Genomic DNA, 12,352 nt, shown 5'->3' on the forward strand with positions numbered 1-12,352 from the left:
AGCCGAGCGGCGCGGCCATGGCGGAGCTGGTGCTGGAGGAGCTCTCGGCCCTGGGTGCGATTTTCTGCGGGCCCGGCGAATGGGAAGTGCTGAGTTGCTCAGGTGACTACCCCCGCGCCAGACGGACTGGGCGCCCTCTGCTCCCCACCACCAAGGCTGGGCTCCCCGCCCCGGGCCCACACTTGGGGGCCGGGGTAGTTGAATGACGGAACGACACGCCCCGGGACTGGGCGTGTGTGGAAGCAGGCGGGAGAGTGCGGCGACCCCCAAAACGTGAATAGTATCGCGCCCCTGCTCGCTCCTCTGCAGTGAACAGAGAGCATAATGCTCAGGCTCGTGCGGCCCGTGGACCTGTTCCTGCTTCCCGCGCCGCTCCACCCACTCGTCCGTCCCACCCTCCACTCTCCCGTCGCACCCGCACTCGCCCTTCCCCCTCCATCCGCCGCTACCCCCCGTCCCCACTCTGCCGTTGCACCCTCTAACTCGCCTGTCTCACTCCTCAACTCGCTGAACGCTACGAGCCAGCCGCGCCCTCCTGGAAGGCGTCCCCCACCACGCTTTCCCTGGCCGTCCTGTACTTACCCGTCAGATCTGACCTTGAAAAGAGGTTTCTCCTGACACCCCTAGTTTAAATCCAGCTTCCCCAAATTGAACTACGTGCTTTGTAAGCACCATGCATTATGTCCTTCAGGGCACCCAGCACAATTTAACTATATGGGTATTTGGTTGTCTCAAGTTGCAGGAGGGCAGGAACCCTGTACGTTTTGTAATCACAAAACTCCAGGAACCTACGACAGTGCCAGGCACGTGGTAGGTATGCAGTAAATGTTTGTTAAATGAATTTTTGAATTCGACCAGTGCTCAGTCAGGACTCTTAGTTTGATTGCTTTTCTTCTGCTTTTTCTAGTCGGCTGAAAGGTGGTTGCCAATTACAGGCTCTTGGGGGCGCATTAATCATTCAACTCATTTATTGAGTCCCCGGAAGCGCTGACAGGATTTCAAAGACGCTGACTGCTCAGGGCCTCTAGGAGCTTACAGTCTAGAACGGTTCTTTTGGCTATATTTTCATGATAGTGCAAACTTATTCTCTGCCTGTCTATGGCTTCTATTAAGTAAAAACCAAAACTTCAGTTTATGAAAAAGTGCAGTGATGCACATAATTTTCAGTTTTCACTTAGCTTTCAAATACATGCTGTGAATTTTTTGGCATAAGATTTAAACTTCTGTTATGTTTCAGCTACTATTAAAATTGTCCTTCTGACCATAAATTGGTTGACCTTTAAGAAGGTAGTCTAAAATGTTCTGAATGTTGTGAGAAAGCCATCAAGGGTTAGGATCCATTCCTGGTATCTACGTGGTTCACCTACAGAGCAGGAGTTGGCTCCTTTTCATTTATTCTTTCTTGATCACCCGTGTCTATACGTTCATTGAGCACTGTTATGTTCTGGGCGCTGTGAACCACTTCATGTAATGAAGCCGCTTTCTTTTCAGTGCCTAGCCTGTCTTGTAGCTTTCTGAAACAATTGTTTAAAATCCATATGAAAGGATTTACTCACTTTTAGTGTTTTCTCGTCACCTCTCTTCTGATTGGATAGCATTTGTTATTCTTCGTCATCTTACTTTGCTGTCTCTATGGCTCTTTATTGATAATTACTTCTGCTTGAGGCAGGCTGTTTGAAGAGATCATCAGTTTTCTTAAATTCCTTTATTATGGCTCAACTAGGAATATCCTGGGAAAATGAACCTATGATTTCCCATTACACCTGAAAGAGGATGGAGTGGTGGTGGTCTGGGTCATGAGTATGGTTGAGCATACGACATTGCTGACAGGTCAGAGAAAACCCAAAAAAGTAAGCATAGAAAGAAAGAAAGAGCAATTTCTTAATATGAAGAGCACTGTGGACCCTTTATCTGCTGTTAAATTGAGCATGACTTTCAAGCCATGCCTCTAATTAATTTAATTCAATGTTCTGACATCAATAAGTAATTGAATTATAAAAGAATTCAGTGTAACAACTTAGGACATTTTGTTGCTGAAGGGTTCATTGGAGAATAGAACAATTCAGTGATTGAAATTGGGACGTTTGATGTTCACAACTGGGAATCAAGGGTAAGGTAAGGACTTCTTTAATAGACCTCAGTAAATATACAGTGGGCTGCTGGCTACCACTGTCATGGTCACTGTCAGCTTGGGTTGGAGGATATAAGAACATTCTGAGCACCATCAGTCCCTTCCTGGCCTTCCCCTCAAATAAGCTGCTCCTTGTTGCAACTGGAATCAGGTTAACATTGGGTAGGATTGCACTTCTGGTACGAGATAGCCCAGGCAGGCTCAGGCTGCCAACCCTAGGGTCATCTATGAAGGTCATAAGATTGAAGAGTTTGAATAGTTGGATTCTTTTAGCTGGACTAATTTGTGCTGAGAATTTCAGGGGACTTGCATACACTGTGGCCTCTTTGTGATGGTTGTAGAAAGCTCATAAGAGGCATCAGGTGTAACTGTCTCTGATGGGTGCAAGTTATATAAGCTCCTATTCCTGTCCACTAGGGAGGGCTGTGGGCAGATCAAACCAGGGGTATTCTGCTTCTTCCAGGGCAGTGCAGTCAGACAGGGTGCCAGGTTTAATAAGGTCACCTACCACAGACCTGATACTTTAAATGCATCTTACTTGATGAGGGGTATTCTTTTTTTTTTTTTTTTTTGCGGTACGCAGGCCTCTCACTGCTGTGGCCTCTCCCGTTGTGGAGCACAGGCTCTGGACACGCAGGCTCAGCGGCCATGGCTCACGGGCCCAGCCACTACGCGGCATGTGGGATCTTCCCGGACCGGGGCACAGACCCGTGTCCCCTGCATCGGCAGGCAGACTCTCAACCACTGCGTCACCAGGGAAGCCCGATGAGGGGTATTCTTTATTTTATAAAGAAGGTAACAGATGCTCAGGCTGGTTGAGTAACCACCAGGCTCCAGAGTATATGGACTCTTGCATTGCGTCATGCTCCTTAACAGAGATGCGGCCATTGCATCAGGAAAACAGTTCTTGGAGAGCAAGGATGACACCTGTCCAGGAAAAAGAGAGCAAGAAGAGCACCCAGAGCAGAGAAACGGGGATGACCCCACTTACGTTCAGAATAGTTCTGAAGGGGAGTGTGTGTGCATGCCTGTGTAGGCACCTATGAGGTAGATGGGATTTGGTATTGTTATAAAGCTTCATTTTCCTGATGAGGTAATTGAAGGTCACAGAGATTATATTGCCATAATTAGTGCTCATTATATGTGGAGTTGTGTTTCTGGAAATCATCTTACAGATAAAGAAGTTATAAAATGGGAGGTGTGATATGTTCGCACAGTAGCTTCAGAGTAGCTTTTTGTATCCTGCTAACACTAATGTTCAGATTGGATTGGGCCGTCTTGCAAAATGAATCATGACTGTCACCCACTGACCCCTCTAAATCTGCTCAGCCCTGTGTCCTGCTGATTGTCAGTACTGAGGTCGTCTCTAAAAACAAATCAGCCTTGAACTTCACGTCTAAAGGATGGGATTGCCACTTTTAGCTTCACTTATTTTTAGTTTATTTTTTTTTTCTGTAACCACGTTTAACATGTATAAAATTCCAGCTGTAACATAAAAAGAAGCACTGGTGGATGTATACTTGTGGGGAGCCACCTGGGAGCGAGAGGAAAAAAATCCTGTGCAGTGAGGTAAGAGAGGGTGTTGGGGGCTTTTTAGTGGTTTTCTGAACAAAGTCTTAACCCTGAGGACATATAAAACTGCAAAAACGGAAAAAAAAAGCAAGTATAGGGAAATTCAGTTGTATATGGTATATAAATGATTTCTTAATGGCCTCTAAATGAATCTTGAAGAACTCATCCTCTTAAATTTTGTTTACATTTTCCACTATCTTCTGTTATTGGACAGCATTTATTGAATTTTTATTGTGTGTGATTATGAAGTAGAGTGACGTCTTAAAAATGACAGTATGGAATTTGGGGTTCAGTTCAGTTTCTCTCGTTTGAATTTCTGTTGTTTGGAGTGTGGTTAGGAGCATAATTTCCTTCCTGTACTTGTAAGGAAGAATAAGGTTTGAAACTAACCTATTTTAGTTATGAAATTGATATACTTATTTTAAGGTACAATGACTTATTAAAAAAACCCAAAAAAACCCTAACTAGGGAATATGTATGCAAGCTTCAACCAGAGGCAAAACTTACATCTTTTGGTAGGATCTTTAGAATAGATGAAAATAGTCTTGGAACTCATGAAAATTTTAGATTTGTAGGGCAGGCATAAATTTTCTAGGGCATCGATATTTATTGAGAATGATGAGTTTGTGAGTTAAACTTAATGACTAGAGTTTTTTGGTGCCAGGGAAGGCCAGAGATAAGCATTAGATGTGGAACACCATTATTTTTCTGTTAATCACTCTGTTTCTAAGCTGTTAATAAACTTAAAGTAGATAGGGACAACCTTGTTTTCTTTTTTTAATGGAAAAAAAACCCCCAAAATCAGACTGACAGTACGTGTGATTACATGAAAAATTCTGAGGCAAAAAAGAGCCAGTTTAATTGCATGTACAAACCAAGGCAGATGAGAAATGGAAGGGTAATATACATACTTCTAGAGTTTTAGGGAGAAAATGAGTTTTTAAAAGAATACGTAATTTTATTCCTGCATTAAGTATCAGCAGAATGGGGTATGTTGTTGGGATTTTCATTTTCTTACAGAGATAGCGTCATTTTGTGTAATTTCAGCTTGCAGCTCCTGTGTGTGTGTGTGTGTCTGTGTGTGTGTGTGTGTGTGTGTGTGTGTGTGTGTGTGTGTGTGTGTGTGTGTGTGTGTGTAGCTACGGAGGGAGTCAAAGAGAAGACCAAGTAGGAAGGTTGTTAATCCTTTCCAATTCTTGATAAAATTAAAGGAATTTTCCTTCTAAGCTTATAACTAATAATTTCACGGTTTTCTAAGGCGGAAGTCAGGATTTTCTCCTATTACTTTTCTCTTTGCTGACTAGGGCCAGAAAATCACTAAGAGAGAAGAATGAAAGTTGGTAAGGATGTGAAGAGCCAGCTCAGTAGGCTTTCAAGACCTTCTCCCTGGACTGCCTGTTTCTGTCAGTTAGGTCACTGCCCTGGGGAGGAATAGATGGCTGTTTAGATGGCAGAGATTGGAGAACACTCGAGGTTTCAGGGTTTTTACCAGAAAGGGAGCCTTGCTTGCGGGGAAAACCTTGCTTTGTGAGCACAGATACTGTGTTAGTTTCTTGTGGCTGCCGTGACAAGTAACCACGAATGTGGTGTCTTAGAACAACACATATTTATTCTCTTACAGTTCTGGAGGTCAGAAGTCTGAAATCATTTTCACGGGGCTGTAGTCAAGTTGTCAGCAGGGAGGCACCCTTTGTTCAGAAGACATTAAAAAATGCTATTCCCATGGAGAGTTATCTCCGTGGAAATAAAAAAATATATAAAATACAGGTTTATAGAAATTATATGTATGTATGTTTACAAGTAAAGACATTTTTAGGTGTAGAAGAGAAGTTGAGGAAGATCACTTTGGCTCTCTCCACTTTTTCATGTTATGAAACTGGATTGACTTAAGAGGACAGGATCTGTGTCTTACCCGTTGTTTTCTCTCAGACTAGAACAGTGCCTTGGGCCTAGTAGGTACTCAGTGAATGTTTGTTGAATGATGAATGAAGAGCTTTAAAAGTTATACCTCCCCCTTGAGAGGGAAAGTGGACCCTCTAGATGATTTCTGGAGGGTTTATTTAGCCTAGTGGTCACATGTCTGTAGGTCTATTTATAATGCCCATTTTATCTAGTGAAATGCAGTGATCTAACTGACATCTAGCCTACTTTAATAGTAAAATATTTTTTACAAAGGATAAGTAACAGGATAGAAGAAAGAAGGGTTTTGAGAAACTGGCGATGGATTTTAGAGGAATATACTAAGTTGTTTGGAAAATCTTCCTTTATGCAGCATATATTTTACTTATGTAATACAAATTTAAGTTATATCACTTTAATATGATCTTTTTTTTAAATAAACTTATTTATTTTATTTATTTATTTTTGGCTGCGTTGGATCTTCGTTGCTGCGCGCGGGCTGTCTCTAGTTGCGGCGAGCGGGGGCTACTCTTTGTTGCGCTGCACGGGTTTCTCATTGCGGTGGCTTCTCGTTGCAGAGCACAGGCTCTAGGCACGCGGGCTTCAGTAGTTGTGGCACACGGGCTCAGTAGTTGTGGCTTGCGAGCTCTAGAGCGCAGGCTCAGTAGTTGTGGCGCACGGGCTTGGTTGCTCCACGGCATGTGGGACCTTCCCGGACCAGGGCTCGAACCCGTGTCCCCTGCATTGGCAGGCGGATTCTTAACCCCTGCGCCACCAGGGAAGCCCTAATATGATCTTTATAATGGTTACTGCCTGGGTTTCGGGGTGGTGTCCTAAAACGGCAGTGCTTTGCAGCTGATACTGAAGCTTCTATTAAAGAAAAACCTGGTGTAATGGATGTGTTTGGTCCTATATGAATCCATGTCTGTAACAACAGCTTCTGTATAAATGGAATTGGATGGCTAGAGAGCCATTTTAATGTTCTGTTAGGTTCTTTAAAATGGGAATGCACTCAGGTTTCCATTGTTGAGGGTGTTGAGCAGCGATCCAGGTATGAAAATTAGAACAATCTGACTGCCTGTCTTGTGAAGGAGAATGAAACAAGGGCTGTGGAGAAAGAAGTAGGGTAGACGGAGGCAAGTTAGCTTCAAAGAGCCTCGTCAGCACCCAGTTCGGTTCTACTCTGCTCTTCTGATCTGTGTGCTTCTGCCCCCTGCAGAATGAATCAGCCTGACGTTTTATCAACTTTTGAAAAGTGGGGTGAAGTGGTGTGGAACACATCAGAGGGGTGAAGTGGAGCAAATCTGAAAGAGAGCAGAATGTTTCATCTCGTATCCTGTGTGCGCTTTCCCCTTTCCCCCTCCTCCTTATGGAGCCAGAAACAGCTGAACTGATGTCTGCCCAATTTTAGTTCCTCCTGCTGCCTTCATGTTACACTGATACGAATATATTTGAAGTGAAAAAGAGCGGGTCCAGGCAGTTACTGTGTATGCACAGTCATGGTTTTCTCTGTACCCCTGCAACCACACGGGATCCAGTATTTAGTTTGATTCAGACTCACTGCAACATGACTTTCACCAGATTTAGTGTATAACTTTTAAACGAATCACTGATTTTATAAATACACAATACTGTCTCTTTGAATGTTCATATGAGTTTATTAGGAATTTCTGAATTATCAACTAAGTCTGGGGAGGAAAAAAATCATATGATGAGAAACCTTTCTGGTAACCTTAATAAAAATGGGATAATGGCAATTATAAATGCCAGTGAAATCCTGGGTGCTGGTGAGCATGATTCTATGAATATATATGTATGGCTGAAAGTAATCTGTAAATCATGGCTTTCTTAGTGTGATGTATCTCTTCATAAAATAACTTAGTTTTCACATGAAAAATAAATTGACACTTGAAACAAAAATTTTAACTTGTTAGTGTTCCATTCAAATTGAATTAGGTACAGCTAATCATTATTTTTGGATGCTTTCCAGAGACAGATGGGACTGTGTTCAGAATTCTCACAAGAGCCGAAGGATTTATGGATGCGGATATACCCTTACGATTGGTGTTCCATTTACCGGTTAATTACCCGTCGTGTCTGCCTGGTATTGTGGTTAACTCCGAACACCTGACCAGGGCTGAGTGTGAGATTGTGAAGGAGAAGTTACTGGAGCAAGCAGAGACCCTTTTGTCGGAACCTATGGTTCATGAGCTAGTTCTCTGGATTCAGCAGAATCTCAGGCACATCCTCAAGCGGCCAGAAGCTGGAGGTGGCAGTGAAAAGTGCACTTCTGCAGCAAGCACGACTGTGGATGATGGATTGTGGATGACTCTTTTGCATTTAGATCATATGAGAGCAAAGACCAAATATGTCAAAAGTGTGGAGAAGTGGGCTTCCGATTTAAGGCTGACAGGAAGACTGATGTTCATGGGTAAAGTAATACTGATTTTACTGCAGGGAGACAGAAACAACATCAAGGTGCCAAAAAGTTTTAATGTTGAATATGAATTTGGCTATTTTCTGCTAAAATGGTGTGTCTATAAGTGTGTTTGATAACAATGGGACAGATTAATCATTAAGATGTTTCTGCTTTCACTCTTACCATGTTAATGGATCTTTCTTTTTAAAGACTGTCTTTAACTTCTAATTACAACTACAGACTTGAAAAGCTTGAAGAATAAGTAGAAGATTATGTTTTAAAAATCATGCCACTTAATGAAAGTGATAGGTTATTAAAAAAATCTGTGTTACATGAGTGTTTGTTTCTGTAATCAGCTTTGAGCCTAAATTTTATAAATTTGCACTAAAAGTTTGTGCGTATTTGTAGTTCTTTCCTTAGTTAGGCACCCAGCAAGGTGTATACTTTTGGGTAGCCTGCAAAAATTTTAACATTTTGGAAGTTAAAGATATGTTCTGACGCTTGAACTTGATATCTGTTATACCTGAAAAGAGGAGCTGTTCCCTCCTAACCAGGATTTAGTGTGAGTGGAAGTAGAATCATTAGGGCTGTCAGCTTGTCACCTCCTCCCTAACTTTTGCTTTCCACCTGACTTGTCTCAGCAGCTGCTTTCAAAATCATCGTCTTCTTCAGAGTTTTCAAGTTCTCATTCTAAACTCATCTAACCTGCTTTATGTGGGACCAGACAAAGAAAGCTGCTTATTATATTTTAAATCTTAAAAGAGCTGCAAATCACTTAATAGGTTTTATGCTTTCAAGTGTGTTGGGTCAAGAATAATTACAATGGAATTTATTTGAAACAGATTTATCTTGCATAACCTATCATCTTAAAGATTTGTAGGATAACTACCTAGCTTTTTGTGATGGGCTCTTATCCCAGAACTTGTTGGTTAATAACTTCAGTTGACCAGAGTAGTGCTGGGTTATAGCGTATAGGTACAACAGATTTTCAGATTTAATAAAGATACTGGGTTGGGGTCTGACCAAGGAACCACATATATTTTTAAAAATTTATTTAATTAATTTATTTTTGGCTGCATTGGGTCTTTGTTGCTGTGTGTGGGCTTTCTCTAGTTGCGGTGAGCGGGGGCTGCTCTTTGTTATGGTGTGTGGGCTTCTCATTGCTATGGCTTCTCTTGTTGCGGACCGCGGGCTCTAGGCGCGCGGGCTCAGTAGTTGTGGCACATGGGCTTAGTTGCTTCTTGGCATGCGGGATCTTCCCGGACCAGGGCTCGAACCTGTGTCCCCTGCATTGGCAGGCAGATTCTTAACCACTGCGCCACCAGGGAAGCCCCGGAACCACAAATTTTAAGGTGATTTACAGTATATCTATAAAGTTTGATCCTTTTGGATAAAATACTGGCTGACAAAATGAATACAAATTAATTTCTTTGCTCATATATCCCCAAAAGGCTCAGATTTTTCTTTACGCCAGCTCGGGCATATTAGGCTAAGTGTAGCTGTTTTGCAGATGTTGTTTCTCAGATTGGATCCATCAGTTAATTTATTTATTTAATCCTATGGCTTGACCTCTGGTAATGTAGAGTACTTTTTAAGGAGTTCTTTCTTTTTTATTAGCTGTCCCTAAAATGTCATTTAATGTAAATATCCCTTAAATTTTTATAAGACTGTATATCAGGATTGAGAACTACAGGTACATATTTATAGATGCCATCAATTTGGAATGTTCGGTACTGTGTGCCTGTTAACTTCATTCCGACCTTGAGGAAGTGATAATAATGACAGTAGCTGGTACTATATTAAGCACTATTGTGCCAAGCACTCGTCTAAGTGCTTTATATGTATGAACTCATTTAATTATCACAACTTCCCCATAAGGTAGATGTTATGAGTACCATTTTATGGAATAGGTTACTGAGGCACAGAAGATCTAGATAACTAACCCCAGAATCAGATCTAGTTTAGATTTAAGCCTACGTAGTTCGATTAGACCCTTCTTTACTCCAGCATTCACCAGAATGTTATGCTTCAAAGTATGTGAAAACACTGTGTAACTCTCTTACTGCTTGATTCAGAAAGTGAGTACTCTGTAAGCGTGGAAATAAGCCTGTAGGTTTATGGCTCCTTTCAAACTAGGACTTTGAGATTCAGAATAAGATATGTATTTAACGTACTGATTTATCATTTAGGAGTACCTGATTCTTCAGAAAACCTGCAAAGTAGATGTGGACTCAAGTGGAAAGAAATGCAAAGAGAAAATGATTAGTGTACTGTTTGAAACAAAAGTACAGACAGAACACAAAAGGTATAATTTAGTACTATTGCAGATGGAAAAGCAACTGAATCGATAATTATACTCTGACAAATTTAGGCATATTCATGAGTTTCTCTTGTATAATGCAGGTTTCTGGCATTTGAAGTCAAAGAGTATTCATCGTTGGATGAGTTACAAAAGGAATTTGAAACTGCAGGACTTAAGAAGCTTTTCTCCGAATTTGTACTTAGGCTGGTAAAATGAAGTGGAAGACAGGTATCTTTTAGTGAAACAACAGCGTTTTTTGTTTTGTTTTGTTTTTGTTTTTTCGTTGGATTTTGAGAGTGGCTGATTGAAATACTCATAAGGGAACAATTTTAGAGTTTTCTCTGAAGCAAAATGACAGACACCATCATAACTTCAGGACAAAAACCAATTCTGTTTATGGAATATTAACCAGTAAAAATATCTATGTATTCTAATTTTGCCAGTATAGGCTGGGTTCAATAGATGGAATGTTATTTGAGAGATAAATACAAAAAGATGATGGTGAATGAGCCCTTGTGTTTCTACAGAGGATTTGTTTGGAACTGTGCAATTTTCTGGCTAATTTTCTTGTAATTAAATGAATTTTAAAAAAGAGATTTGTTTTCATGTTTACTTCCTTCATGTTTACATTTTTAGCATTTGATAATGATTTTTTCCCCCATTCAGATTATTCTGTCTGATGTTTTAAGTTGAATGTTAAGAAAATTATAACACTGATTTCATTGTGGAATTGGATAAATGGTTAGTTTAAATACAAACTAAAGAAGTTCTACAGAACTTGATTTACAATTGCTTTCTTTGGGGTCCCAGAATTGCATGATACTTACTAGTGATAGGACTGGAGAGTCAAATTAAAATAAAATTCTTCAATTTAAATTAAAACTTACAAGGGAAGAAGTGTTTTACACAAAATGAACTTGGCTTACCAGAGGGAGGAAATCATATGGAGATACTATTTTTTATTTCTGATGAAATTTGTTAAAGTCTGATAATCTCAATATATTAATTATGACATAAGGAGAGAAGCCATAAAATAAAAGCTTGTGTTAAAATTTGTACCAAAAGTATAGACAGGCATTTATGTTTGAGAAAGGATATTTGTGTTCCTGAAGCCACCTGTGCTCCTAAAATAAGGGGCCAAGTAATAGAAGAAAGGCCAGGCAAATGTCCCTCACTGTAATCTGAGGTACAGTGATGTCATTATAAATTATAACTGATGGGAGAGAGAAATAAGGAGATGCTGTGGCACGCCCAGTAGCGCTTCTTGAAAGTGCAGCTCTGTGACTGTGGCAGTACCATCTGATTGTCTCATTTTCAGACACCCTTGTAATTAAATTAGACCTACCTCTTGATCATTCCATTAATTAGAGGGGATTTTTTTGTTCGTTTTATGTCATTCTAGGGTGTTGATGATTTTTTCCTGGAGAACTGGTAAATGTAGTTAGGTTGTTCTATGGGAGGGTGATATTCTCAGAGTTCAGAAACTGCTAGGAGCCTGTACCCGCCGCTGCACTATTGGAGACTGTTGTAATTGATCCTAGATCTGCTCAAGTGGTACTGCCTGGACCAGAGCTAAGGTTGCTGATAGGTACTATCTGTGGTCTGTTGGCTTTCACAGTCACTCCACCCCTGCTGCCACTGCAGCCATTGCCAACAACTACCATGGTGCCAGAACCTCTGCTGCCTCTGATTTCCCAGTGGTGCCTCCTATTGACCAAACCTAACAGGAGTCCAGTTGGCAGAGAAGTCGGGAAATGTAGTTTGCATGTGTCCCAACCCCAGGAGAACAGAGCAGAATACAGGAGGGTGGGTGTGTAAGTGAGGGAGAGGGAGCTGAGTGCCTATGGCGAGTAACGAGCACGACCTTCCCTTTTAGTTTTTAAGCAGCCACGCACAGCCTTCTACCCATATTTAAATTTCTGTACAACAGCAACAGTTTATGCTTCAGTCTATGCAGATTTTACTATCTTTTGTACAAAGGAAAAACTCTCACCTCTCCCCCAAAAGGGGAAAAAGTAAAGTTCCATCG

General features: G+C 41.1%; 1 protein-coding gene across 4 annotated transcripts; it reads left to right on the forward strand.

Moving 5' to 3' along the window:
- The first annotated feature begins 6 nt into the window (after nucleotides 1-6).
- Nucleotides 7-11,095, forward strand: RWDD3 (RWD domain containing 3). 4 transcript variants are annotated; one of them, XM_024751267.1, is made up of 4 exons: nucleotides 7-102; nucleotides 7,593-8,080; nucleotides 10,211-10,326; nucleotides 10,425-11,095. In XM_024751267.1, the coding sequence occupies exons 1-4, from the start codon at nucleotides 18-20 to the stop codon at nucleotides 10,537-10,539; spliced, it is 804 nt and encodes a 267-aa protein (XP_024607035.1). In that variant the 5' UTR covers nucleotides 7-17; the 3' UTR covers nucleotides 10,540-11,095. The 4 variants fall into 4 exon arrangements, with proteins under 4 accessions (XP_024607035.1, XP_024607038.1, XP_024607036.1 ...); XM_024751270.1 differs by having other exon boundaries at nucleotides 7,593-8,033; nucleotides 10,425-10,560; XM_024751268.1 differs by having other exon boundaries at nucleotides 9-102; nucleotides 7,599-8,080; nucleotides 10,425-10,910.
- The last annotated feature ends 1,257 nt before the right edge of the window (nucleotides 11,096-12,352 follow it).

The sequence above is a fragment of the Neophocaena asiaeorientalis genome, unplaced genomic scaffold (genome assembly GCF_003031525.2).
Source record: "Neophocaena asiaeorientalis asiaeorientalis breed wild unplaced genomic scaffold, Neophocaena_asiaeorientalis_V1.1 scaffold147, whole genome shotgun sequence".
Classification (NCBI taxonomy): Eukaryota; Metazoa; Chordata; class Mammalia; order Artiodactyla; family Phocoenidae; genus Neophocaena; species Neophocaena asiaeorientalis.

What these genes read in the sequence shown, in the direction of transcription:
- RWDD3 (XM_024751267.1), top strand. Translation starts at nt 18, where the DNA reads ATGGCGGAGCTGGTGCTGGAGGAGCTCTCGGCCCTGGGTGCGATTTTC. An exon ending in GGAAGTGCTGAGTTGCTCAG is followed by an intron (nt 103 to 7,592) that starts GTGACTACCCCC and finishes GATGCTTTCCAG; the next exon opens with AGACAGATGGGACTGTGTTC. An exon ending in GTACAGACAGAACACAAAAG is followed by an intron (nt 10,327 to 10,424) that starts GTATAATTTAGT and finishes TGTATAATGCAG; the next exon opens with GTTTCTGGCATTTGAAGTCA.